Below are 27,007 nucleotides of genomic sequence, written 5' to 3'. Positions count from 1 at the left end.
ACCACAATCCCTTTTTTGAAAAAATTTTTAGTGCATGATTACAATATTACAATATAGTGCTGCAAATTTCCAACATTTCAATTTACATAGAAAGAAGGAGACATGTATACATTAAATCAACAGATGCTGATGGCCCAAACCAGCGACACTGGTACAATATTTTTAAAAACAAATGCCAAAAGCGAGAAAAAAGGATATCATATTAAATCAGCAGCATTTCGTCATACGTTGCCTCATGCAGATTTATTAACATTTTTACCCCACCTCCTGCGCCACCCACCCCAGGGTTGGACACAACATTTTTTAAATGTGATTCACATCGGGGGAAAAAAACCAAGCCAAAACATTCTCTCAAACCATCTGGTCAAAGGTTCCCAGATCTTTAAGCCTTTCGAGCGGGAGCTCGACCCTCTTTTTTCATAGATTGCTTTTTCAAAGTTATAGTTTCACACTAGTCGTGTTAACCATTGCTGATATCCTGATGGAAATGGATCCAACCAGGCGGAGGCCAGGCAAAGCCAGTATATCGCCATGCCTATGAAAACAAGTTGCTCTCCCGGTTTCCCTCGAATCTCTTCATCCACACCAAGGCAGAAGAGAGATGACTATCTCTCCCTAACACTTCTTTTATAAAGTTTGCGATCAGTTTTTCCTTGTTTCTGGAATTCCTTTTTTTAATTTTTTTTTATTTTATTCAGCAATTAGCAGATTTCATTATTATCACATTACAGACAAAACCTTCTACAATACAAATACAGAGCTAAGACATTCATTACAATATAATTATTTGACTATAACCTTTGATCACAGCCATCCTGGTATTGGGGCCCATAATTGCTCACCAAATATCTTTCTCCTGTGGCCTTTCAATTAATAAAGAGACTTTTCCATGTTATACAGAGTGAGAATACTAGCCCTCCATACAGAGGAAAGAGGTGTATCCGGGCTCAGCCACAATGAGGTTATACAAAGACGCATCACAGCCATACATAAAAAAAGAAAACCCTTCTGTGGTACTGCCCGTTTGCTAGTTGTTATACCAAATTCGGTGCCAAACAGAACAAGACTCACATTAAGGACTACCGGTATTTCTAAAGAGAAATTCAAAAAATGCTGTAGATCGCGCAGGAAGGCGGCTAAGGACGGGCATAGAAAAAACATATGTGCAGCATCGGCTGCTATCACCCCACACCAAGAGCATTTATCCCCCTTCCAGTCTTCCATCTTGCAATCTTAGCAGGGGTGTAATATAAATCGAAAATCGCCATATAACACTGACTCTTAAGGCTTCCAGTCAGCAGTATGGAGTTAGCCATTTCCAGAAACTCCTGTAAATCTATATTCGAAATCCCTAGCCTGTTTTCCCATTTTTGTTCCTGTATTAAGAGGTCATCATGCTGCCCCCAAGTGGCTTCTCAGCACAATTGCGCCAACTTGCATCTACCCTTTATTATCTCGAGAATGCGTATTCCCTCAAATGAACAAGTACCCCTTATAATAGCTTTGTCTAAGAAGCTCCGCAACTGTAAATATTTAAAAAAAAATCACCCCTGTCAAGATCAAATTTCTCCCTCAATAGAGCATACAACATAATTTGACTGTGTTCACAAAGATCCCCAATAGTCCTAATACCGGCCGCACGCCACTTTCGCGCAACAGAATCCTGAAAGACTGTGGAGAGAGCCCCCATCAAGCCAATAGAGGTATATCGATTGAAATCCCTTATCTTGAGCAACACGCGTATCTTTTTCCAGACAAAATACACAGCCATCAGGATTTTAAATCTAGTTTTCTTATAGTAGCTCGGCTCTATAATCCTAACAAATACCGAGCTTCTAGGCCCAAAATTAATTCATAGATAGAGCTGTTCAGGATCCGTCTACTTCTCCTTTCTCCAAATATTAGAACACCCATGTGCTGATATATAGTAATAAAGACGAAAATTAGGGATAGACCACCCCCCACGACTTCTAGGTAAGTAGAGCCACTTCAGGTCTCTTCTCGACCTTTTATAGCTCCATAGAAACCGAGAGCACATCCTTTCTATTCTCAAAAATAAAGAATTGGGAAACCATAACGGAATAGCTCAAAACAAATATAAACATTTCGGGAAGATTACCATTTTAATAACGTTGCTTCTTCCATAAAGGGACAGATGCAGATGATCTAATTTCTCCAAAGTCTTATTGGAGGCTATAACAATAGGGTCAGCATTTAAAGCAGGGATGTCTTGTACTTTCGCAGAAATTTTTATACCCAGATATACTGCCTCTGACTATTTTGACATCAGACGGACAGCCCCTATCTGAATGTAAGATCCGAGTTTTAGCTAAGTTCAGTTTATAGCCTGATATCCCAGCAAATTCCTTAGTCAAAATCTCTATTCTTCTTAGGGCACTGGTCACATCCCTTGTAAGAACTGCTAGGTCATCAGCATAAGCCAATACTTTGACGTCATGTGACTGGGGTTTTACTGGGATAATCAATGAGTCATGTTCCAATTTAAAGATTAGCGGCTCAATATAAAGAGCAAAAAGAAAAGGTGAGCAGGAGCAACCCTGTCGGGTACCCCTGAACACCCTAAGCTCCTCCGATTCCACACCCGAAACCCGGCCAGTAGCAGCTGGTTTCCTGTATAGGGCCTGAACGGCCTTCAAGAAATCAGGAGGGAATCCCTTCCAAATAAGTACTGACCATAAGCAATCCCAGGAGACCCTGTCGAATGCCTTCTCGGCATCCAACAGGGCCACCCCCATCTGGGAGTCTGTCGCATGTGCCCAATCGAATAAAGATATGACACGTCTTATATGGTCAATAGTGTCTCTACCAGCGATAAAACCATGCTGGCGTATTGAGACTATTGGGATAATGACTTTGGCGATTCTCCTAGCGAGTAGTTTTGAGTGGATCTTACTATCGCAATTAATTAAAGATATAGGTTGGTATGACCCAAGCTGCATCCCATCCTTCCCCCTTCTTCTTAAAAACTACAATCGTCGTTTTAGACCACGAATCCGGAGGGGTGCCGTCAAAAGCATGCTGGAATAGACAATAGCTCTGCCCCCAACTCCACCCTGAATGTAATATAGAACCCCAATGCAATTTTATCAGGGCCCATCGCCTTACCACGCGGAAGTGAGAGGAGAGCCGCCTCCACTTCTTCCCATGTGATCGTCTCCGATAAAATATCTTTCTGTGCTTTTGTTAAAGAAGAGGTCACAATCCCTGCTAAATAGCTATCCGCCTTATCCGTTTCCTCTTTAGAGTACAGATCCTCATAAAAGGCCTTAAAGGCTTTCCACACCCCTTGAGGAAACTCCTGAATTATTCCCTGAATATCTTTGATTTTAGCAATTTTACTTTGTATTTCTTTTTGGCGGAGTCGATTAGCAAGAACCCTGCCAGCCTGCTCACCATACTCATAACACTCCTTCTTATGGAGCTGAAATTTGGCGGCAGCCTCATCCGCAAACTGCTGATAAACTGAGGATCTTTTAATAGCAAGCTTTCTCAGTACCGGAGTCAGATCCGCTCCCTCTTTTATTTTTTTTTATCCAGCTCACATTCCACGGTACTAAGGTCCAAGATGCGCTTTTCCATGATCTTCTTCATAGTTTTGCGTTTTTGTGCCGCGAAGCTCAGGGTGTCCCCCCTGAGTCCCGCCTTAAACGCGTTCCAGACCATCCTTTCTGAGGCAGAATTCCTATTCTGGAAAAAGCCGGACAGCCAGTCCCTGATATGGTTATAATACTCCAAATCTAGCAACAGTTTCCTATCAAAGGTCCAGTTAAAAACACGTGGGGTAAGCATATCAAACTCAATCTCTAAAACTAAGGGATTGTGATCGGAAATAAACCTCGGCAAAGTAAATATGGACACCTTACCCAGCATAGAATAAGAATCGAGAAAATAATCCAATCGAACCAATTTTTTATGGGAGCTGAGAAGAACGTATAGCCTGCCTGGCCGACATTAAACCTGCTCCAGACATCAGAGAGATCTTGATCCAAAACCAGTCTATGAACACTTTTATAGACTCGTGGCTTCCTGCCATGATAAGCCTGGCTAGAAGTTGCATCAGAATCCCCATCCAAATTTATATTTAAATCCCCACAAATTATAAGAGGTTGAGGCCAAAGAGACAGTTCTAAATTAATCTTATGAAAAAGTTCTGGGTCATCCAAATTTGGACCATACAGAGTACACATAGTAAACCGCTTATTGTTAAAAATGACTTCTGTAATGGCCCACCGTCCCCACTTATCCTCCTTAGATTTCCTGGAAGTTACTTCTCCCTTCTTGCAGAGAATAGCAACACCCCTAGAGTTGTCCGACTGCCGTGAGCATGCAAGCAGATCCATGCCCAGCGCTTTGAACCAACCCCTATTTGACCACGAAATATGCGTCTCTTGCAAACAGAGAAGATCCCAAGATAGCGCCTGGATTACCTTGGCCAAGACCCGCCTCTTACTTGGATTATTCAACCCTCTTATATTAAGAGTGCAGACTACCAATTTGTTCATTTATATTGATAAGTTTGTCATTTCGAGTAAACCCCCACCCCTCCCCCAATGCTTTCCCCCGCTTGCCCTTATCCTTCCTCGCAAAATTAGAATCACATAAAAATAATAAGATACGGCAATTACATTTCGAGTTCCCGCTGTGAACAAAAAAACCCCTGTGCCAACAGAGAGAAATCATACAATGCTGAATTTTTCACCCCCAGCACCCCCCTTCGCCTCCCCTCCCAGAGCAGCCAACCCCCACCCCAAACAACCCCCACTCGGACCCACCCTACCAACCCCATGAAGCAATGGGACCGTCGTCCCTTGTGATGTAGAGTCGGGTACCCAACCCCCCTCCCCTCGTCTCCAGATCAATGGTAAACCTGCTTATCTCATAAATACATTTGCTAGTATAGCACAAGCAAAAAAAACAAGGCTCATATCCAATCTATACACCCACAAACAAAACTTTAGAGTCACAATCATAAAGTCTGCAAAAATTCCTTAGCTAACGACTCAGCGAAGAACATCTGAGTCCGCCCTTTTACAATAATCTTCAACTTAGATGGATTCTGAAGATAGACCTGAGCTCCTTTTGCCTGGAACTGGGGGATCAGCTGCCGTAATCTCCAACAAAGATCAACAGTGGATTGACAGAAATCAGGCCTAACAAAAAAATCACAGCCCTTCGCATGTCCTTTCTTAGTAGGACGTGCCAGATCATAAAGTGCCTCGCGGGCCAAGAAATTATTTAGTGAAATAAGAATTGCCCGCGGAAGGGGAGATGTTTGGCCCACATTCTTTCTCTGATTAACTGGAAAGCAATGAGCCCTCTGTACCTCTGTCTGCCAGTCCCACTGTGAGAGCTCAGGAAAAGCCTCACCCAGCAATTCCACTACAAACTTGCGGGGGTCAGAGCCCTCTCTGCCTTCAGGAACCCCCAAAATTCTGAGGTTATTGCGTCTTGAGCGGTTCTCTAAATCAGATAGTTTCCACTGCAAGTCATCGCGATGAGCTTTCAGAGAGCCTGTGGTTTCTTTCTGTAAGATAAGATCGTCCTCCAGAGCAGAAATCCGGGTCTCGGCCTCATTAATTCTATTAGAAATATCAGCACACGTCTTCACCACCCTCCGTAACGAGTTTTGCAGTTTTTTAGATGCATTCTGTGTGCATATGCTCTCAGCCTGAGTTTCTGCCCTATGTGCCACAATCAGATCGTAAATTGTCGCCACTGTTCTCTCCTTTATCACTCCTGAAAGCACCAGCAGATACGGATGGCAGAGATACTGAAGGGGGAGCCATTGTATTTGGCGAGCTCTGATAATCCCAGGAAAGTGATGTATCTGACCCCGGTGGGCTTACCCCTTCTACCAAATTCGTGCCACAAGATGCATTCTCTAAAGCCCTGCCAGCTGATGCCATCGAGATCTTTGCCTCGTCATTCTCTTCATTTCCCTCATCGCCAGAACTCACTCCCACAAGCCAGTCTTTTTACAAGGCTCTCGGCTGAAGAGTGGTCTGACAAGGAGAAGAAGTCGTCAGCATTGGATACTTTGTCAGGTAGCTCGCATACCTCTGGATAATAAGGAAGCAAGATGGCGGCCACGCTGATGGCCGGCTGAGCGGGTGGCTCCTCTCCTCGTCTCTGCTAAGGATGCTGCGACCAGCCTAGATTCGCTTAGATCGAAACGAGAATATAAACTCTGATGGTTTGGCGGATTTTATCACTATCTGATCCCCCTCACCGGCTGTTTCACTCTGCTTCCAACGGCAGCGGTCTTCGTGTGCTCGGGTACGGAAGGTACGGAGCTTGGGCTATGGCGTCTAAAGCGGCAGCTCGCTCAGCAAGACCAAAGGCGGCTGCATCTCTGACCGGGACTCCAGTCAAAACTCGACTTGCCACTGCTGCCTTGCAAAATAAAACACCAGGCGGTGGCGAAGATACCCAGAGGCATAATCGATCTCCTTCATTTCTTGTATCGGGGGCTTCGGACCGGGTGTTAGCAGCTGCCGGTCCTGGGGCACTTAAAGCCGCGACTCAGACTGTACCGGCAATGTTTAAGCTCGGAGCCAATAAAAAAACGCCAGGAGGGAGCTGAAATGCGGGCTCTCCATGGCGGCGATGTTTCAGACATACAGTGCGCGCCGTCCTTCTCTGCGCATATGGAGGATATAATACAGGGGTGCGCTGAAAATACGACTTCTGCTGAGAGTGAAATGACAGGGGTAATGGAAGCCGGTACCAACATTTTGATTCCTCTTCACTCTGAAGCACTGCAGCGTGGCGAGCTTGCATCTATGTCTGCACCCAGGGGCACTCTGGGAGCTGAAGTCCCTTTGGGAACCACAAGTGTGCAGCCCAGTGTTAGTGTTACTCCAGCCGGTGCTGTCGTCAATGGTAATGCCTTACCTGATTCCGCCCTTCTAGTTATGGCCGAAAATGAAAAAGCTGGCGCTGTCATGGCATCTGCGGTGGTTGGCGACCAGAATTATCCATAGTTATGCGAGCTACCTGACAAAGTATTGCTTCTGGAATTCCAGTGCATTTTTCTTCACAATTACTTCTTCTGAGTGAAGTCTACTCTGTCTTCATGTCAGACACTCCTAAGAAAGGCCTTTTTAGGCCCTGTGCTTCCTGCAATAAGAAGAGACTGCATGTCGACGACCAGCATAAAGACTGCCTCTACTGTCTCTATCCGGACCATTCCTCCAAAGACTGTAAGGTATGTCGTACCTTTTCATCAAAGGCTCTTAAGGACCGTGAGGGACGGCTTTTAATTTGGCTGCAGTGGCTTAAGGACAAAGAATATACCTTGTCCTCTGAGGAGAGTGAGGTCTCAACAAAGTCTTCAAGAAACTCACAGAAAAAGTTCAGAGATGCTTCTCCAGGTCCTTCTTCGCAGCCCCCTCAAAAGAAGACGCAGAAAAAGTCTTTGGAGGCACCACTTAAAGCTTTGCCACACAAGGATCCTTCGCTGAAGGTTGTACACACCTTTAAAAAGCCTGCTTCAGCCCCGTCGACGACCACCGTGTCGACGGTGGCCTCGACGACAAAATCTCCTTCTACAGCTGTGGGAGTAACCTTGACGACAACAGTCTCTACACTCGTGGCGTCGTCCGCATCGATCTCGTCGACGGCTGTTCCATTGTCGACTATCAAGAGTAAAAAATCGTCGTTGATGCCACGCTCGACGAGCGCGTTGACGAGGGGTGTTCCATCGACATCTCTTCCATCGTTGACGAGGGTGACTTTGTCGACGACGACTCCGTCGACGGGGACTTAGTCGACGCTTCCTTCGTCGACGCTATCATCGGTTGTGTCCATTGGTGTTTCCTCGTCGACGACGACTGCCTCGTCGACGACACCAAAATCAACGGTGGACAGTGCATATGTACACCTCAAGGTTACTAAAAGCAAGCCGACTCCTTCCCTTACGTCCCCAAGCAGGGTCCAGCCATTACCTCTGTCTCACCTTTTGGACGAGGAGGAGGATTCAGATGAGGGCAGAATGTTCAGGGCTGCAACAAGTCCCTATGAACTTCATGTCAAGTACCAGGAGGACTCGGACTATGATGAGCAAGACGCAGAAGATCAGGCATATTATCTGGACAGCCATCTTCGCCAACAACCCATGGTTTGTCTCCCTGCGTCTTTGGTTTCTGACCTCCAATTTTTGATTTCTGACTACAAGCAGAGGTTCCCAACTTCTGCTCAGTCTTCTACTCCAGTTCTAGCTCTACCTCCACGGTTACAGGTTCCACCTCCGCCGGCTTTGCCTGTTACACCTCCCCCTTCCACGGATGATGAGGAGGATGACCAACAAGAGGAGGGAGAGGTTCATGGTTCCCAATCAAACCATGATGAGACGGACGACTGTCATCCCTTTTCCGGCGTCTCCAGTGCCTCCTCAAGCAGATTCGCCTCCTGAAGATATTGGGGGTTTTCACAATGTTTTGGAAAGGGCTGCACAGCATTTCCAAATTCCTATGCCTTCTTACCAGCAGGACTTTCTTGTATGACTTCAAGGAACCTTTTAAAAAAATTGGTGATATCTGTGCCGATCATAGACTACATCTGGGATCAAGGCATTAAAATCCTGCAAAATCCTTCTACGGTTCCCCCAGTGTTACCTTCTTTGGATAAAAAGTACAGAGCTCCAGACTCCGCTCCAGCCTGTCTTACCGGACATCCCAAGCCTGATTCCGTCATCACTCAGGCAGCTCAGCGGAGATCTAAAAACCCTTCTGCTCCGCTTTCAGCCCTTCCAGATAGGGAGGGCAGATGCCTGGACAACATTGGGAAGCGTTTTTCTTCCATGTCTGCATTGACGGTGCGTGCGTCTAATTCCTTAGCGTTGTTGGGGCGCTACAACAGGCAGATGTGGGCAGACATTGCACCATACTTGGAGGCCCTGGTGGACGACTCTAAAGTGGAGGCAAAGAAAATTTTGTTGGCTTCCGAAATCATCGATTGTGCAATGGATATCGCCTCTACTGGTTTCCGCCAATTGGCTGCGGTCCTCCGCCGCCAAGGTTGGTTTAAGGCGACGACAATCCGACCTGAAATTCAGACGAAGATTTTAGATATGCCTTATAATGGGCAATTGCTTTTTGGCACTCATATTGATGAAGCCCTTCAGGGCATTAAAAAGGATACGGACACTGCCAGGGCTTTGGGTACCCTTCTATTTAAAAAAAAAACCTTTTCGAGGCTCCTGGGGTAGAGGTCAGTCTCCTGCTAGGGGAACCTACCAGCAGTATCGGTCTTCCTATTCTTCCTCCAACCAGCAATATAGACCACAGTTCCACAGCGCAAACAGCAGCAATGTCAATACAATAAGTACTCCTTTCGTGGGAAGGGCGGACTACAGAAGGATTCTTCCCAGCGCCAATGACTTTTCTCTACCGCCGGTCTCCATTTCCTCTCCACCCTCCAGAGTAGGAGAAAAAATTTCCCATTTTCTTCACAATTGGAAACAGATCACAATGGATCGTTGGGTTCTTCAACTGGTACAATTTGGACACTCGCTGGAGTTCATTCAGATTCCTCCGCAGACACCTCCTCGACCTATACTTAGAAGAATATGCGCCTTTTACTTCTGGAAATCTCACTAATGCTCCAGAAAGGTGCTTTAGAGCGGGTTCCCCTTCGCCAGCGTAGGAAATGTTTTTACTCCCGTTTTTTCTTGGTGCGCAAAAAGGAGAAGAAATGGAGGCAGATTCTAGATTTGAGATGTCTCAACAAATTCTTAAAGAAACAATAGTTTCCCATGGTTACCATTCAAGAAGTGCTCCAACTTCTCAATGCACACGACTTCATGGTATCTTTGGATCTTCAAGATGCCTATTTCCATATCCCTATCCATAGGAATCGCAAAACATTTCTGAGGTTCGATGTGGCAGGCAGACATTACCAATTCCGAGTCCTGCCCTTCGGACTCAAGTCAGCCCCTCGCATCTTCACAAAGTGCCTTTCTACAGTGGCCGCATACCTCAGAGAGCAACATCACCAAGTTTTTCCCTATCTCGACAACTGGCTCGTCAAGGCATCTTCTCTGGACGGCGCAAGCAGATCTTCCAACGCCTGTCTGCAGCTTTTCAGTCGCTTGGGACTCACTTTCAATCCAGAAAAATCCATCCTGCAACCGTCTCAACAGACAACTTTTCTGGGTGCTATTCTCGATACAAACAAGAGGAAAGCTTTCCCGTCACAAGAGCGACAGTGCAAACTTCTTCACTTAGCGAACCGCATAAAATCCAGGCAGTTTCTCACAGTGCGCCTGTTCAAATCTCTTCTCGGGATGTGGTAATCCTGTATTCTGCTGGTTAGCTACTGTCGCCTCCACATGCGCCCTCTCCAGGAGTCACTATCCAATCAGTGGATTCAAGCCGAAGGATCCTTCGATGTCGTTCAGGTGACCCACCCCCCCCCCCCCCAAGATGGTCACTGCTCTGCAGTGGTGGACTCGCCCACAGAATCTTTCTCAAGGCCTGCCTTTCTTGCTTCAAGCCTCTCCGCAAATAATCACAATGGATGTGTCCCTGGAGGGTTGGGGAGCATTCCTCCAGGAACTTCGGATCAGCGGAAAGTGGTCTCCTTCCGGACGGAAACTTGACATAAACATCCTCTAGCTACGGGCTGTTTATCTGGCCCTCCTAGCATTCTTTCCCAGGATCAAAGGTTCTCTAGTGCTTGTCCGGATGGACAATACTACAACAATGCACTACCTGAACAAGCAGGGGGGTACTCGTTCATTGCCACTCTTCGCGAATCTCAAAAGATCTGGAACTGGTTACTTCAACACAACATTTCCCTCAGAGCGGAGTATGTTCCAGGAACAGACAATGTGCTGGCCGATTTACTAAGCAGGCAACAAACAACATGTCTCGAATGGGAATTGAACCAGCAGGTTCTCAACGGCATATTCTCTCAATGGGGAACACTTCTCTTGGACCTATTTGCCACCCGGCACAACGCCAAATGCCAAACCTTCGCAAGCTGGCATCCCCAACGGGTATCTCTAGAGAATGCATTTTCGATAGCATGGTTCAATGTCTTTGCTTACGCTTTTCCACCGATTCCCCTGATTCCCAGGGTCCTCAGGAAGTTGAAGGCAGAACCCTGCACGCTAATCCTGATCGCGCCAGCGTGGCCTCACCAGCATTGGTTCACGGAGCTCCATCTTCTCTCCCTGGAACCGCCAATTTCGTTGAAACTTTTTCCCTCTCTCCTCATAATGGACCGGGAACAAGTCCGACATCCGAATCCAGCATCTCTCAAATTATCGGCTTGGCTCCTGAGTTCCGAGAGTTCCATGGCCTAGACATTCCTCCAGACTGCAGGGCGGTTCTGGCTCGGGCTCGAGCTGACAGTACACACAAAACATATTCCTTGAAATGGAAAAGATTCTGCATCTGGTGTAAGTCTGCGAATATACATCCTTTCACTTCTCCAGAACAAATATTGCCTTATCTTCTCCATCTGGCCACTTCAGGTTTGACTCACCCCTCTATTAAGGTTCACCTGGCAGCAATATCCTCTTTCAGGAGATTCTACGGGTCCTTCTCTTTGGTCACATAGACTGATTAAACAATTTCTCAAAGGACTCTTCAGGACTTTCCCTCCCGTGAAGTCTCCACCTTGGCAACTCAACATTGTTCTTGTTCAGCTTATGAAACACCCTTTTGAGCCGATGCACAGAGCCACTCAAGTTTCTCTTGGAAAACGGCACTGCTTCTAGCCCTAACGTCTGCAAGGCGAGTAAGCGAACTTCACGCATTCTCAATTCAAGACCCTTTTCTTCAATTCAAACATGATAGGGTTATACTTCGGGCTAATCCCAAGTTTGTTCCAAAGGTCCCGTCAGACTTTCACCTCAATGAGCCTATAGTCTTATGAACCTTTTTTCCGAATCCTATAATCGCGGCAGAAAAGGCTTTGCGTTCACTGGATCTTAAACGCTGCCTTAAATTCTACCATGATAGGACAAAGACGTTCCGCAAATCTAACAAACTCTTTGTGGCTTACAGTCTACCTCAGAAAGGTTTCCCGCTTACTAAACAGAGTATTTCTAGGTGGATCTCTGCCGCTATTACTTTGTCACCAGCAAGCATGCCATCCCTTGCAATCGACAGCTCATGCCCATTCCACCAGGGCAATTTCTACCTCCATGGCACTCTTTGCGGGAGTGCCTCTCACAGACATTTGCAGAGTGGCAACATGGAAGACGCTGCATACATTTACCAAGCATTACTGCTGGGAAATGGAACTCATGAAGGATGCTGCAGGGGGACAGGCGGTGTTACGTCCTCTTTCGATAGAGGTGAGCCTTCTTTTCATCCCACCATCCTTTACTTTACATGCACATTTCTCCATTGTGTTTTCTATTGTTTTCTTTTGATTGCACTTTGTCACTTCTCTGCTTTCACGTTGATATGTTATCTGATGAATTTGTGCATTCTGTTCCATCCGAAATGTGCATATCATTGCTTGCTTTTCTGATTCAGGCATGTGAATCTATGAAAGATACCCTAATACAGCTGCACCTCCCCTTGGCAATGTGAGTTTCCGCTGGAATGGGGTGCAGACTCTAAGGTATTTGGGCATCCACATACACCTGAGCCAAGATCAGATGCTGCGCCTTAATTATGGCTGCGCAATAACAAAGCTCGAGTCACAGGTGGATAAATGGATACGGCTTCCTTTATCCATGGCAGGTTGAATCGCTATTATAAAGATGATAGTGCTCCCTAAATTTTTATATTTTTTTAGTAATATCCCCATACCCCTCACTCAAAGCTTTTTTTGCCACGTTACGATCCCATTTGGTAATATTGGTCTGGGGAGGCAAGCAGCCCCGGGTCCGGTGGAAGATACTCGCTCTCCCTTACGATAGAGGCGGACTTGGAATACCAGATTTTTATCTATATTACCTGATCGCACAATGCGCGCATGCATACGCCTGGTACCACCCTGATGCGCGGATTCCATTTTTGCGCCCGGAAGCGGACTTTGTGCTTCCTGACCGCTTGGCAGCGGTACTACCTAGAGGCGAACCCAGAAGTCCGGTTGACATACAAACTGTATCGACCACTAGCTGGGCCTGGAACAGGCTCCTACGCTACATGGGTCAATCCATTTTATATTCCTCTGCTCTCCCGTTGCCGAATGCACGATGGCTTCCCGTGACCGGTGAGAGGCTCGTGCAACGCACATTGACTAAGTTTGAAATCACCAAGATGGGTGATTTGTACCCGGGCGGGCACATATTCTCGGTCTCGGAGGAAGCACGCTTCCGGGACGCCACTTTCAGGGACAAATTTCTTCTCAACCGGCTTTATTTAACAGCAAGATCTGAGGTGGGGGGATTCCCGTTGGAGCCTGAATACTTCGAGCCATTGACTCTCCTCATTGAAAAGGAAACAGGGGCACATATAATTTCCAAATTGTACAAACTGTGCATAGCACGAGTTCCCTGCAGGGACGAGAAACTGGGTTTGGAATGGGAGGCTGACCTGGGACGTCCTATTGCAGATGATCAATGGTCAGCCTGCTGCAAGGTCACCCAAAGATAGCATTAAATAGTCGCCATAAGCTGTTACATTATAAGTTTTTTCGTAGAAGCTACATGACACCGGCAAAACTACATACTATTGACCCGAAGAGGCCACACACGTGCTGGAAATGCGGCGCCCCACACGCTGATTTTGCCCATATGTCTTGGTCCTGTCCACGCATACACTTGTATTGGGTACAGATACACAAAATTCTGGGGGAGATGCTTGGGCTTACGTTGGTTCCTACCCCGGAGGTGGCATTGCTGGGGTATACGGTCAACTTTCCCAAGTCGGCTCGGAGGTTGGCTTCCATATGTTTTCTGTTAGCAAAGCGAGAGATTGCGCTGCGATTGGGGGGGGGGGGGCAGTTCCCACGACCCAGGCATGGCTCACTGATTTGGCCTTTTGCAGCGTAAACAGCGAGATTTATTCTAGCCTACTGCCCAGCGTAGCGCGCCCTAGAGATATCTGGGGTCCCTACAGAACGTATATAGCGACTCTGCCCACTTCCACTTCCTCTCATTCCGGCTCCGGGATTGTGCCCACAGGGGTTGGTTAGCTCAGGCGGCAGGAACACTGTTTAGCCGGGCGGGCAATGTGTTAGCGGAGGTATCATCAGGCTCTCCCCTTGACAGGTGCAGATGGCGGGTAATGACGTAATCAAATAGCATAAGAGTATGTATGTAGAGATGGCGCTTGGGAAAAACCTGTTCGGAGACTGGGATGCCCTAGAGACATTGGAGAGGTGTGACAGGTCCGAAGAAGGCTGCAAGGACAAGGGTGCTATTAGCGCAGAGCTAGGAGTGTATATTGAAAATGGAGGCAGATGTGTTGTCGTCGGAATGTATATTGCACACCAAAGACTAATGTAACTATTGATGTGATTTTATTGTTGATTTGATTATAAAAGATACATAAAGTTTAAAAAAAAAAAAGATACCCGAATACTGGATAAGAAATGCGTTTACCTGTAACTGCAGTTATCCAGTATTGGTATCTTTCATAGATTCACATGCAACCCACCCACCTCCCCTGGAAGGGCTCACCTGGTTCTCTCAGTGATACATCTACTTAGCACTGTGCTTACGAAAATCTGAGTGACTAGAGCTCCTTCCAGGAAGGTTCCAGAGGGTGGTGATAGCTGATTGGTTGTCCTCTAGAGTTTGGTCCTCATTATAAAAGGACCTGGATATGTTACTAATGTGAGGCCTTTGGCCTATCTCTCTATATGTCTAGTGAGACATTACTTTTCTTGTATATCGGGGACTCCCATCCCGACGACGGGGAATGATTCAGGCATGTGAATCTATGAAAGATACTAATACTGGATAACTGCAGTTACAGGTAAGTAACACATTTCTTGCTTCATATGTCACAGGAGGCAAACCTATGATTGAGATCTGCCTGGTGTAAAGAGCATCGGGGGCAAAAAGTCCCTCTACCTGTCCCCCATTTCGCAATCTTTTTTTTGTTGTTGTCAAAATTGTTTTTATTAGCCACAAAAAGAGAGCATAACATACAGAACAGACCATGACATGTGCCTCATAGCTGAATGGACCAGCAAGCGATAGTGGATACAACAACGTACCAACCCTTAGTCGAACCCAAAATGGGCGAGCCTCCCCTCGCAATCTTTGTAGGTGTATAATAAAGAGAGAAGCAAGATTTATAATACTGGGCTTGAAGCCGCGCCGGAATTAACAAGCTTTGTGCAAGCTCAGTTGAATGGAGAAATAAGTCTTCGGAGAGATCTATTTCCTCTTCCCACTTACTAGCCCGTATTACCAAATCATCCGACATTAGTGAATTGAGAGAATCATACACTAGGCCAATAGTTAAATATTTCTTTCTCAGATTGTCTATAATAGAGTGCTTATAAAGCCAGACGGGCCACCACATTTTTTCTGTAGAAAATCACGGACTTGCAGACACTTATAAAAATCTCTGCAATTCAAATCATCTCTTTCTTTAAGAATTCCAAATGAAACCATCTTGGCTAGAGAATAAAAATCCCCAAGTTTCATCAAGCCTTTATTTTGCCATCTTTTAATTGTTAAATCTTTAAAAATTTCTGTCAAGTTAGGATTATTGTAAATTGGAGTGTAGTAATTCAGACGGCCCACACCCAACATTTTGCGAGCCGATTTCATAGTTTTGAACCCAGCTATCAGCATCTTGAAACGAACCATCTTATAATGAGAATCATTAAAAAAATCTGCAGATCCATCCCCATGCAGCTCTGCCCATTTTAAGTTCTATTGGGGTAGGTATGCTTCCCAGTGGACTATCAATTGACTTATCTGAAAAAAGGGTGAGATTATACAGAAGAGTAGTTGCCCAATTATAAAGTTTAATATTAGGAAGAGCCAGGCCGCCTCTTTCCCTGGGTAGGGAAAGAAACTTATAAGCTCTCCGGGGTTTTTCATAAGCCCATATGAATCGAGAAAACAGGTCTTCGATCTTTTTCAAGCAAATAGCACTAAATTCCAGTGGGATCGTTCTTATAAAATACAAAAACTTAGGGGAAAAACATTTTGATTAAATTGCACCTGCCTATTATTGAAAGATGCAAATTATGTAATCGAGTTAATTCCGATTTAGTTCTATTAATCAGGGGGTCAATATTAAAATCCTGATCCCTTCGACACTAGTCATAATATCCACTCCAAGATACATAACCTTTTCGACCTGTCGAGTGTCATTGCCCATACTAACATTCTTGCAAATCTGCGTTTTAGATCTATTAAGGGAATATCCGGATAAACAACTGAATCTTTCGGTCTCTATTCCAAACTTGGCCATATATATGCTGGGATTTGCGGTTACCAAGGCAATGTCATCGGCATAGGCCAAAACTTTAGTTTCCCAGCCTTGAGAGATAATAGGGCTGATTTTTTTGGTTGATTTCCAAAAGTCGTAAAAAAGGATCTATATATAACGCAAATAAAAGTGGTGATCTGGGGCATCCTTGGCGTGTGCCTCTAGATATTTTAAACGTATCAGTTAGTGGGCCATTTAAGAATAATTTTGCAGTTGGCTGAAAGTACAGCATCTTGAATGCCTGTATAAATACCTGGCCTATCCCGACTCTTGATATGATCTCCCATAAAAAAAAAGGGCAGGAAACCCTGTCAAATGCCTTCTCGGCGTCGAGTAGCATAAGTGCTATTGGATCTTTGGAGACATGGGCGGCGTCAAGCAGTGAGAACTCTCCTGATGTGATCAACGGTACCACGTCCGGGGATAAATTCATGTTGCCAAGGTGATATTACTTTATGTATTACCCCAGCTAATCGAACCGCTAATATTTTAGAATAGATTTTGCTGTTATGCCACTTCAATTCCATCGCACATTGGAGGTTCACTTGGCCCTTCTCCGTCAGGAAGTTACAGCTCTTGGTCAAGGGAGCTATCGAGCGAGTCCTTGTGCCAGAAGTAGGTTGTGGTTATTCCCACTCCTTCCTGGTGCCCAAGAAGGACAAAAGCCTGCGACCTATCTTGGATCTCAGGGACGTTAACCGCTTCCTCCGAAAGGAGAGGTTAAAAATGTTGACACCTGCTCAGGGCCTGTCTGCCCTCGACCCTGGAGACTGGATGGTTGCGTCGGACTTGCAATATGCCTATTTTCACATCCCCATCCTGTCTGCCCACTGGCGTTACCGGTAGGCCACCAGCTTTTTCAGGTCACTGTGCTCCCCTTTGGCCTTACCAGCGCCCCTTGGGTGTTCACGAAAGTGATGGCTGTGGTCGCAGCTCATCTGCGCAGATCAGGAGTTCCAGTTATCCCCTATCTCAGCGACTGGCTGTTGAAGGTGAGTTCGCCCAGGCTGTTGTCTCCCACCTCCAGACTACGGTGGACCTCCTGCATTCTCTGGGGTTCACCATCAGTGTGCCACGGTCACACCTGATTCCCTCTCAGAAGCTTTTTCATCGGAGTGGTTCTGGTCACAGTGCAATTTCGGGCCTATCCTCCTGAACAGCGAGTCCGGGATTATCGTGCTATGATTCCGATCTTTCATCCTCTCTCCCGGGTTTCGGTCAGAATGACCCTGAGGTGCTGGGCCTCATGGCCTCCTGCATCCTGCTAGTGGACTATGCCAGGTGGCATATGCTGGCTCTGCAGTGGGACCTGAAGTTCTAGTGGGCACAGCATCGGGGGAATCTTTCCGATTGTGCCCAGATCTCGAAGGGCACTGCACACCAGTTGCAGTGGTGGCTAATGAACCAGGATTGGGTCAACGGTAGATCCCTCTCCCTTCCCTAACCAGAGTTCACAGTGGTGACGGATACATCACTTCGGGGGGAGGGGGGAACCCAAGGGAGGCGGAGTCCGGGCTCCACATCAACGTCTTCACTCGGAAGTGGTGCAAGGTTTCTTTCAGCAGTGGGGAGAGCCTTGGTTGGATCTATTCGCCACTGAAGAGAATGCGCAATGTCAGTAGTTCTGTGCGTTGGAATTTTCAAGGAGACGCTTTTCGTCATGAGTGGAGTTGCAGTCTACTAAACGCCTTTCTACCTAAACCACTTCTGCCCCCAGTGCTCAAGAAGATCAAGTGCGACAGGGCCCAAGTAATTCTTGTGGCTCCGGACTGGGCATGAAGCGTCTGGTATCCTGTGCTCTTGAACATGGCCATCGATCCTCCATCAGACTGCCCCTTCAGGAGAATCTTCTGTTGCAGCAGCAGGGGACGGTCCTCCACCCGAACCTGTCCAGCCTCCACCTCCTTGCGTGGAGATTAAGCTGCAACAGTTGACAGCTTTCGACCTTCCTCCCGAAGTCTGTAACGTTATCTTGGCAGCCAGGCACCCCTCCACCAAAACGGTATTCGTCTGTCGATGGAATACATTTGTGGCATGGTGCACAGCAAAGGCTGTGGATCCCCTTTCTGCCCCTCTTTCAGAGGTTCTACTCTTCAATCTTTCCGTGGCCCTGCAGGGCTCAGCTCTGTGCAATCTCAAGGGCTATATTTCGGCCTTTCTTCGCCTTCCACATCAACCTTCTCTTTTTAAGTCCCCTATTATAAATCGTTCGTTTCCTTAAGGACATTACTCAAATGTTTCCTCCTATTACTTTTATAATGCCCCAGTGGGCCCTGAAACTCTTTCTGACCTACCTTGTGTGCTCCTTTCGTGCCACTACATAACTGTCCTCTCAGACTTTTGACACTCGGACGGCTTTTTTCTGCTTGCAGGGTGAGTGAACTTCAGGCTCTTTCATCGAAACCTCCTTTCCCGGCTGTTCATCCGGACAAGGTTGTCCTTCGCACCAAGCCTTCCTTACTTCCCAAAGTGGTTACCTCTTTCCATATAGTACAGACCATCACTATGCCACCTCCCCCCATTCCCCCCCCCCATCCTTCTAAAGAGCAGGTGAGCCTCCACCTGGATCAAAACGTGCAATATCATTCTATCTGGATCGCACAAAACCATTCCGGGTGGATGATCAGCTCTTCATTGGCGAGTGAAAAAGCAGATCATCTCTCGATGGGTCGTTCTTTGCATCAAAATTAGTTATACCAAGCGAAAAAGGAACCTCTAGTAGGGCTGCGTGCCCATTCCACCAGGGCCGCACTACTGCCTTGGGTTGTGGAGTTCCCCTTCATGATATCTGCCAGGCTGCCACATGGGCTTCATTGCACACGTTCACAAAACATCACTGCCTGGACAGTCAAGTCCAGAGAGACTGCTTCTTTGCCCGTTCAGTTCTCCAGGACTTTCTGGTGTGAACTTAGTTCGCAGACCCACCTCCGGAGTTGGTATTGCTGAGGTATCTATTCTAAGGTAAGGAATCCATAACTACTAGTCCCTTTCAGATGAACAAGTTACTTAACTTCAGTAAAGATATATCTGTAAGAGACATATAGTAGTTATGGATTCCTTACCGCCCCACCCATGCTCCCCATTCTGCAAAGGGTAAGAGACTTCCTTTGAGGGCCCTAGTTTTGTGCACCAGTGGTCAGTCTCTTGCATGGCTCTGCGCTTCTGGCATGGAATGTCGTGTAAAGAACTGATGTCAGCGTGCAGGGGCGGCATCTAAGTAGATACCGCAATGCCATTTCGGCGATCACAACACAAATGACGAACGCAGTGTCTACCAATGCCACCTACCGATGCGCAGGGGTACTGCTGAAGAAAAACGTTCTGGATCCAGTCTGACACTTGAGGTTAATCTAAGGTAAGGAATCCATTACTAAAATGTCTCTTACTGATACATTGATACCAAAGGTAAGTAACTTGTTTGTCAAGTCCGGAGGGATAGCTATTTTGCCCGATCTGTCCTCCAGGACTTTCTGGTGTGAACTTGGTTCGCAGACCCTCCTCCGGGGTTGGTATTGCTGAGGTATCTACTCTAAGGTAAGGAATCTATAACTGTCTCTTTCAGATGTAAAAGTAGCTTACCTTCAGTAGCGATGTATCTGTAAGAGACATATATATTGGTTATAGAATCCTTACCGCCCCACCCATCCTCCCCGCTCTGCGAACTGACTTTTAGGGATTGGGACTCCCTTACAGGGCCCTAGTTGTGGTGCACCAGCGGTCAGTGTCTTGCAAGGCTCTGTGCTGCTGGCGTGGAAAGTCTTGTCAGACCGCAATGTCAGCCTGGGGAATATGATGCCGTAGACTGACACGGAGTCGACCGACGCTACCCACTGATGGGCAGGGGTACTGCTAAGAACAAATCTCCGAATCCAGTCTGACACCTGAGGGAGGAAATTCTAAGGTAAAGAATCTATAACTAAGCTATGTCTCTTACAGATACATTGTTACCGAAGGTAAGTAACTTATACATCACTTCAGGAGGACCCCTGGTCTCAGCAGCTGGTGTTCTCCACCCAAATCTACACAAATTACACTTTAATGTGTGGAGATTGAGGTGGATGTTATCCATGATGCCCCTCGCCCCTCTGTGAAATCCATCTGTGCTGGGCATTGACATCAATTTGTAACTTGGTGTGGGGCTCAGGACCCTGACAGTCTAAAGGAAAACCTGTCAGATGTACTTTTTTTTTTCATCTTTGCCCAACAAGTCCTTACAGTAGGCACAGCAAAAGGTTACTTTGTTGTGCCTGTCTACATTTGCCGGCACAACTGTTCTTGTTTAAATCACGTTATGATGACTGTTACTAAAGGTTTGATATACCGGCTCCCTCCCAAATCGTTTGTGATGCCACAGTGGAACCTTAACTTGGTCTTGACATTCCTCATGTGTATGCCTTTCGAGCTGATGCGTATTTGCGTCTCCTGGCCTTGAAGACTGTCGTCCTCATTGAGATTGTCAGCTTGTTGCACGAGTCAAATCAGGGTATTTTCAATGCAACCATGTTGTGTTGCACTGTCAGGACCCTCAACCTTTTGTTGAATGTTATGTGCGCCTGGCATTTGGATTGGGGCTGTGAGACTACCCATATGGAGTTTAGATATGCTAATAATACTGCCATAGCTGTAGAAATTCCATGTGGACCATGTCTTCCTGTATCATGTTTCTCTCAGGTCCTACGGTATACTGGGTTACCTCTTTGTGTAATCCTTTCCTAGTTGAGCAGTTGATCACTCTACCAGCTTATAATTAGCCCTAACTCTTTGAAAGAGGAGAAGAGGCTCAATGGAGTTGGAACACAAAGGGGGCTTAAGCTTTTACTTGGATTGTACCAAGGACCTTAGGGCAGACTATTAACATTTGTGGAGTTGTCAGGATCAAAGACGGGGAAAGCTGTGTGGAAGAGGACCCTGTTGGTGGGTTTAATCCTTTGTTTTAATATCTGTGACGTATTGGCCAAGACACAGCCTCTGGAATGTTTAAGAGCCCCTTCCTCCAAGGCCTCTACAACTGCGTTGGTGGGAGGGGTGCCAGGCTGCAATGTGGGTATTCGTACATACTTTCACGAAGCACTTTCTGCCTTGGCACCCAGGTCAGGTAGAGTGTACACTTCACCTACTTGGTTCTTCAAGATGTTTTGGTCTCAGTCCACTCCACAGACTCCATGTTATTTAGGTTCTGCATTGGTATCTATATGAAGTTGAGCAATCTGCGGTTAGAAGTAGCTGTCACAAGAACAAGTTACTTTCATTCAATAGAGCTCTTTCTGGTGGATATTCTTTTTACCCATAGTTTGCTCCCTGTCATCCCACCCTCTACTCAGTTTCTTAGTATAAAAGAAAATATTGATGAATGGGCAATTCTTTGTGCCCTTTTTTCAGAGGTAAGAGGGCATAATGTACACTTCCATACAATTAGCAGTTGCAGTCTATGCTATAATCTGGGAAAAATGTACCCAACAGAAGGTGTTCATACCCACTCTACTAAAGAGTGAGCAGATACTTTGTCCCTGCTTGAAGAACCAGCTATCTCTGACATCATTCACTCTTTTATGAAACATTTGTTTTTGATGCTCAACTTGAGGCCTGTTTTGATTGTCTAATCCTTTATCAGTTTTTAGTTCGAGTCTACTAGACAGTGCATGCACTCTGTTGAGAGGCATATTATCGCTTACCAAGATCAGAGAGGCTGAGATTCTGTCAATTGCTTACCCTTGGTTGGTTTCCTTTGCCTGCTTCTTATTCGTGTACCAGCTTGTCAATCTTGTATTTGTTCCTCCCATGGAGCATTTCCTCTTTGATCGCTTTGATTGGCTGGCATCCTTGTGCGTCAATTTCCATCTTCCTGGTGCCGAGAGTTCTCCGGTTTTCCACGTCTATACGTGAGTAGGATATCCAGTCCAAGTTTTTTCATTGCCTTCTGGGACTTGTAGCCCTGACTTTATAATGGGATAGATGGAGCTACACACCCCAGATTTCAAAGCAAAAATCTGGACTGGATGAGCTGCTCATGCATGAACCTAGGGGAACTCAAAAGCTCTAGGAGATATGTCACATATGCTGACAAGTGTGTGGTGTCATGACCGGCATCGTTCTAGCAGTACCTGATGTCTGATATTGTCTGCCTCTTGTGGAAATGATGAATGTACAGTAAGATCTATAAAAAATGTAAGACATAAATACATTGCTCTTAATGACCCACAGGTGATATCCAGGTTTAGGTCTCTACTACTAACGGCTTTCTCTCTTTGCATGACCTATAGTTTCCGATTCATTTCATGTGCATGGAGTGAGCATTCGGCAAGTCCCTTGCTCTCAATTAAATGGCTTTCTTGACTTCCCTGCCTCCAGTGGCATTTCTCTCTTTTCTTGTTTGCCCTACCTGGGAGCTTTTCGTTCTGTGTTTTGATTGGTAAAGGTATCCTTCCAGTGCTGATGTCAGACCTTGAATGATAGTGCTTGTGATGATTATGTTGTACCCTCACCCCCTTTATCCCTAGTCCCCCTTCTCCCTCGCTTTTCCTTATCTCTCAATTTGTTTTGTTAGTGGTACTAGAATTGCTAGATATTTTTGAAGTTGGAAATATTACTTAAACCAATTTCTGGTAACTGTGAGGCAGGTGGCGCGTCTGTCATAGGAACACTAGATTGCCGAATATTGAAATACATTGTTAAAATGTCATTTACCATGAAAAGAGAAAAGTATCTGCCCTTATGGAATACACCCATATGTTATAAATATGAATGCTTGTTTTGCTAAAGTAGGTCCATTTCCTTTTATTACTTTGTAGGGCATCAATGTGCACACCGAAGACCTACTAAGGAATCCGTCATATATCCGGGAAGCAAAGGCGAAGGGCCTAGTTATTTTTTGTTGGGGTGATGATACGAACAATCCTGAAAATAGATTGCTGATGCGACAGTATGGTGTTGATGGGTTAATATATGACAGGTACATTTTATTGTTCCATCTCTCCATTCCTTTCTTTTCAACACAGCTCACGGATAGCCGAAATGTTTAAGAGTAATCTGAACATAGTCGTAGTCAACTTAGATCAGTCTGACTGTGAAGTTGGAACCTTCTAGAATAATAAAACCTACTGGAAACATTCACTATGACCTGTTATCATTGTATACTTGTGCTACTTAAAGAGACCTTTTTTGGCTTTCTTTCAATAAGAAGATAGTCATTCTCCATCATGTGATGATCTTTGAAATTCATATTTTTCAGCACACATTTTAAATAACTAAAATGTTCTTATTTGAAAATGACTGCACAAAGAAATCATGCCTTTAGAAGGCTACAATTCCTTTAATTATTATTAAACAGAGTCCATTAATTAGAAATATATAGAAGTGCTGTAAAACAAATTTGGCTAAACAGCTCACCTATTTCTTCAAAGAAAATGAGCATTGGCAAAGTAAAAAATTGCAGCCATAGCACCTATTGGCATTCCTAATGCTATCAGAGATGTCTCTCGTGAACAGGCAGCTATGTTGGAGTGCTCAGAAAAAATTTCAGCATGGCCGTCTACCACCAAAAAAAGAAGGGGAAAAAAATTAAACAAGGGAGTCTTGGCGGTTTGTGGGAGGAATCGTAAGAGAATGCTGGGTGGGTGCTGAGACAGGGAAGAGGCTGGTGGAGGAAGTGGGGGCAAGGAGAAAGAGGCACAGCAAAGGAACAAGTTCTGACATCCACAGTGGAAGAAAGTATCATCCAATCAAAACACTGTGACCGAACTGCTCCTTGGCAGGGCAAATACAAGAATAGGATATAAAGCCTTCAATCAAAAGCAGGGAAGTTTCCACGCCTGGGTTTATTGGTCTTTGTTTCATGCAGGGCACACATATTTCCGAATGAGGCAGAGCTATATACAGAAGAGCTTTGGAAAGACTCTGCTATTGCAGAAAGTCTTTACTTGTTAAACTGTATTGATTCAGAAAGCGGAAATGTATGTAATAAACGTGTACATGAACCACTTTCTTATTTTTGATAAAGCCTCCTACCTTTTGACAGGATTTATGACTGGAATCCAGAACAACCAAACATATTCCAAGTGGAGCACCTGGAGCGCCTGAAGAGAGAATTACCTGAAGGAATTCTGAAAAGTTGTGTGTGCCCTTCTGTTAGCCATTTTGCCTGTACATCATCATTTTGTATGCGGAACAGTACTAGTATGGAAAGTGTTGATGTAAATAACGCTCATGTGCAAATTAATGGTGAAAATATTATGTCTGTAGAAGGCTGTGATATTAATAGGTTCTCTCTGGAAACCAATGGCATAGATAGCCATCCAGTGCAAGTTGGTGACAGCAAATGAAGGCTGACTCAGGCTCAACGCTGCTTTATTTGAAGATGTTTTATGTTCATCAGCGGTGCTAAACCTTCACTTTGGTTTGTTTTTTGGTTTGAATAAAGCAATAATTAAGGCTTCCTTACTAGCATTATTTTTCACTGTTGATTTTAAGGTTCATAAGTGTATTTTGATTTGTTATAGATAGATAAAAAATACAATTTAGGTCTAAAGGTCATTTTTTAAACGATCTGCACGAGAAGCATAAAACAGCAGACACCGCCAAGTACTGTAACCTATTTGTCCGCTGTAAATCAAGATCAAAACCACAGTACCTCTTGATAGCCTTTTACCTTTCTGTGCAATATTTGAAATATGTAAGCTTGACTGTATCCAGTCCAGTCTAGCCACAGCTGTAGGAGTAGATTAGGAAAGTTGCTGTACTGTATATATAATTTCTGCAAAATTAGCAAGTTACCTCATTTTGCCTACATTTTTGCACTGGTAAATGCAGTTGTCCAAATTGATTGTGCCACCAAGATACCAGGGTTTGACCTGGGTTTTGGTAGCATGCCATGTGCATGAATCTTTTTTTGTTTTGTTGTGCAATTTATTTAGAGCAATTTGTCGTTTGCTTTTTTTAATAAGTCTCCGTACCATTGAATTGTAAATGTGCTATTGATGCACGTTACGGAAAGAATGTTGCATTTGCGATCTTGTGATTGCACCATACATGAGGATCGAAAAATGGAAAATAAATATATTTACTGCTTAAAATGCTAATATGCACCGTAATGTAAAAAAATAAAAAAAACTCTAGCAGTTGCATGTTTCAGCAAGTAAGCATGAATTATAGGTTTTATGCCCAGTACTTTTATCCTATCTTTAAGCTGGTTGCAGTGATAGGAGATATGTTAATGGGAACCATGAGTAATGTTGCCTAAAAAAACCAAAAGCCTATAGCTATATTTACACTGGCTTACGATTTCCACCTTGTGTTAAACACATAAATTATTGTTTTTCTTGTAATAGGTAGCTATTACTTGGACCAGAATTGTTTCAAGAAGTATGTATTTTAATTTGTCTCATTAGGATCATGTGTATAACCAATTTATAAAGGGTAGTGTTAAAATATTTGTGTATATGAAATGCACGTACTAACAAAGTTGTTTTTATATTGATGGGAGGGGTTGCCAACATGAAAATGACTTTTTACTGAAAATGTTAATAAATAAACGACTTACTTTCCTTTCTTGCGGATTGTATGTTATTACAGTGAATGAGAACAAAGTAATCCGCTATTTCGATAGCACCTGCTACTCAGTAGTAACAGTTCCTTAAGTAAATTGCTTTAGAGCACTATATTCGACCATGTTGTGGATTAATGAAAGACTTTAAGGGTTTAATAACTAACGAGTCAGTTTCTTTTTTTATTTCTCGAACTGTGGGAGGTTACATTGCCTTAGAAGGTGAATTTCCGCAAGGCTCTCAAATTCTGCTTGTTTAAAGGGGTGGCATTTTAATGCAACTCCATCGTCACTTGAAGCACGATTAAGTCAACCCGGAGCCACACCACCTGTAGTGTGCGGTAGCAATGTTCTTTATATCTTCCAGATTGGCATTTGGGGACATTATAAAATGAGGAATCTGCGATTAGAAAGAGCACTACCGAAGATAATTAACTTGTTTTTTGTGTGTTTAAAGATCATGTGGGGTCCATTTGTTATAGAGTGTTTAAAGTTTTTGTTGCCTATGGCTGTATCACCATTAATAGAAATACAGACTGCCTGTCCATCTGAACTAGAGGGAAATAGCTGAAGCAGACTCGCCCTCTCTGCATACCAACCCGACCATACCATCAGCCTACCAAATGCCATAAAAAACTTCAACAGCTGGATAACTGCTTGCACTGACGTTCCTCAAATGCAATACCCAAGCAAGGTCCCAACAACATGCCACCTAGTATATGGAAGAACTCCTAATAAACGCCTCTGCAAACAAATGGAGCGCAAATGGAGAACCACCCAAGACACCGCGGACAAAGACACCTTCAAATCTGCGCTAAGATGCTACCACCAGCAGATCCAGAATGCCAAGCACACAGCCACTGCACACAGCATTGACACCTGCATAAACAAGTAGATCTTTGCTATTGTCAAGAAATTCTCTTTGCCTCCCGCTGCCCCCAGCAGCATCACCCAATAACAAGACCTTTGTGATAAGCTTGCTAAATCTTTCAGCAACTAAATCACCACCATCTGCAGCAATTGCAACGCACACCCAGACCCTATTTCCTTGGCATCCCAGCTCTCCTTCAAGACCAATAAACGAAGC

At 45.0% G+C, this 27,007-nt stretch overlaps 1 protein-coding gene across 2 annotated transcripts in view; it reads left to right on the top strand.

The window, feature by feature from the left end:
• Window positions 1–25,921, top strand: part of GPCPD1 (glycerophosphocholine phosphodiesterase 1) — a 701,876-nt gene extending 675,955 nt beyond the window's left edge. For both annotated transcript variants that reach the window (XM_085612626.1, XM_085612627.1), the window contains exons 19-20: window positions 23,171–23,331; window positions 24,397–25,921. In XM_085612626.1, the coding sequence (XP_085468752.1) occupies window positions 23,171–23,331; window positions 24,397–24,700 (465 nt within the window). In that variant the 3' untranslated portion in view covers window positions 24,701–25,921. The remainder of the gene's footprint in view (window positions 1–23,170; window positions 23,332–24,396) is intronic.
• Window positions 25,922–27,007: the final 1,086 nt, after the last annotated feature.

The sequence above is a fragment of the Triturus cristatus genome, chromosome 6, assembly GCF_964204655.1.
Source record: "Triturus cristatus chromosome 6, aTriCri1.1, whole genome shotgun sequence".
Classification (NCBI taxonomy): Eukaryota; Metazoa; Chordata; class Amphibia; order Caudata; family Salamandridae; genus Triturus; species Triturus cristatus.
Note: the sequence above shows the minus strand (reverse complement) of the source record. Positions and strands in the feature narration are given on the sequence as shown.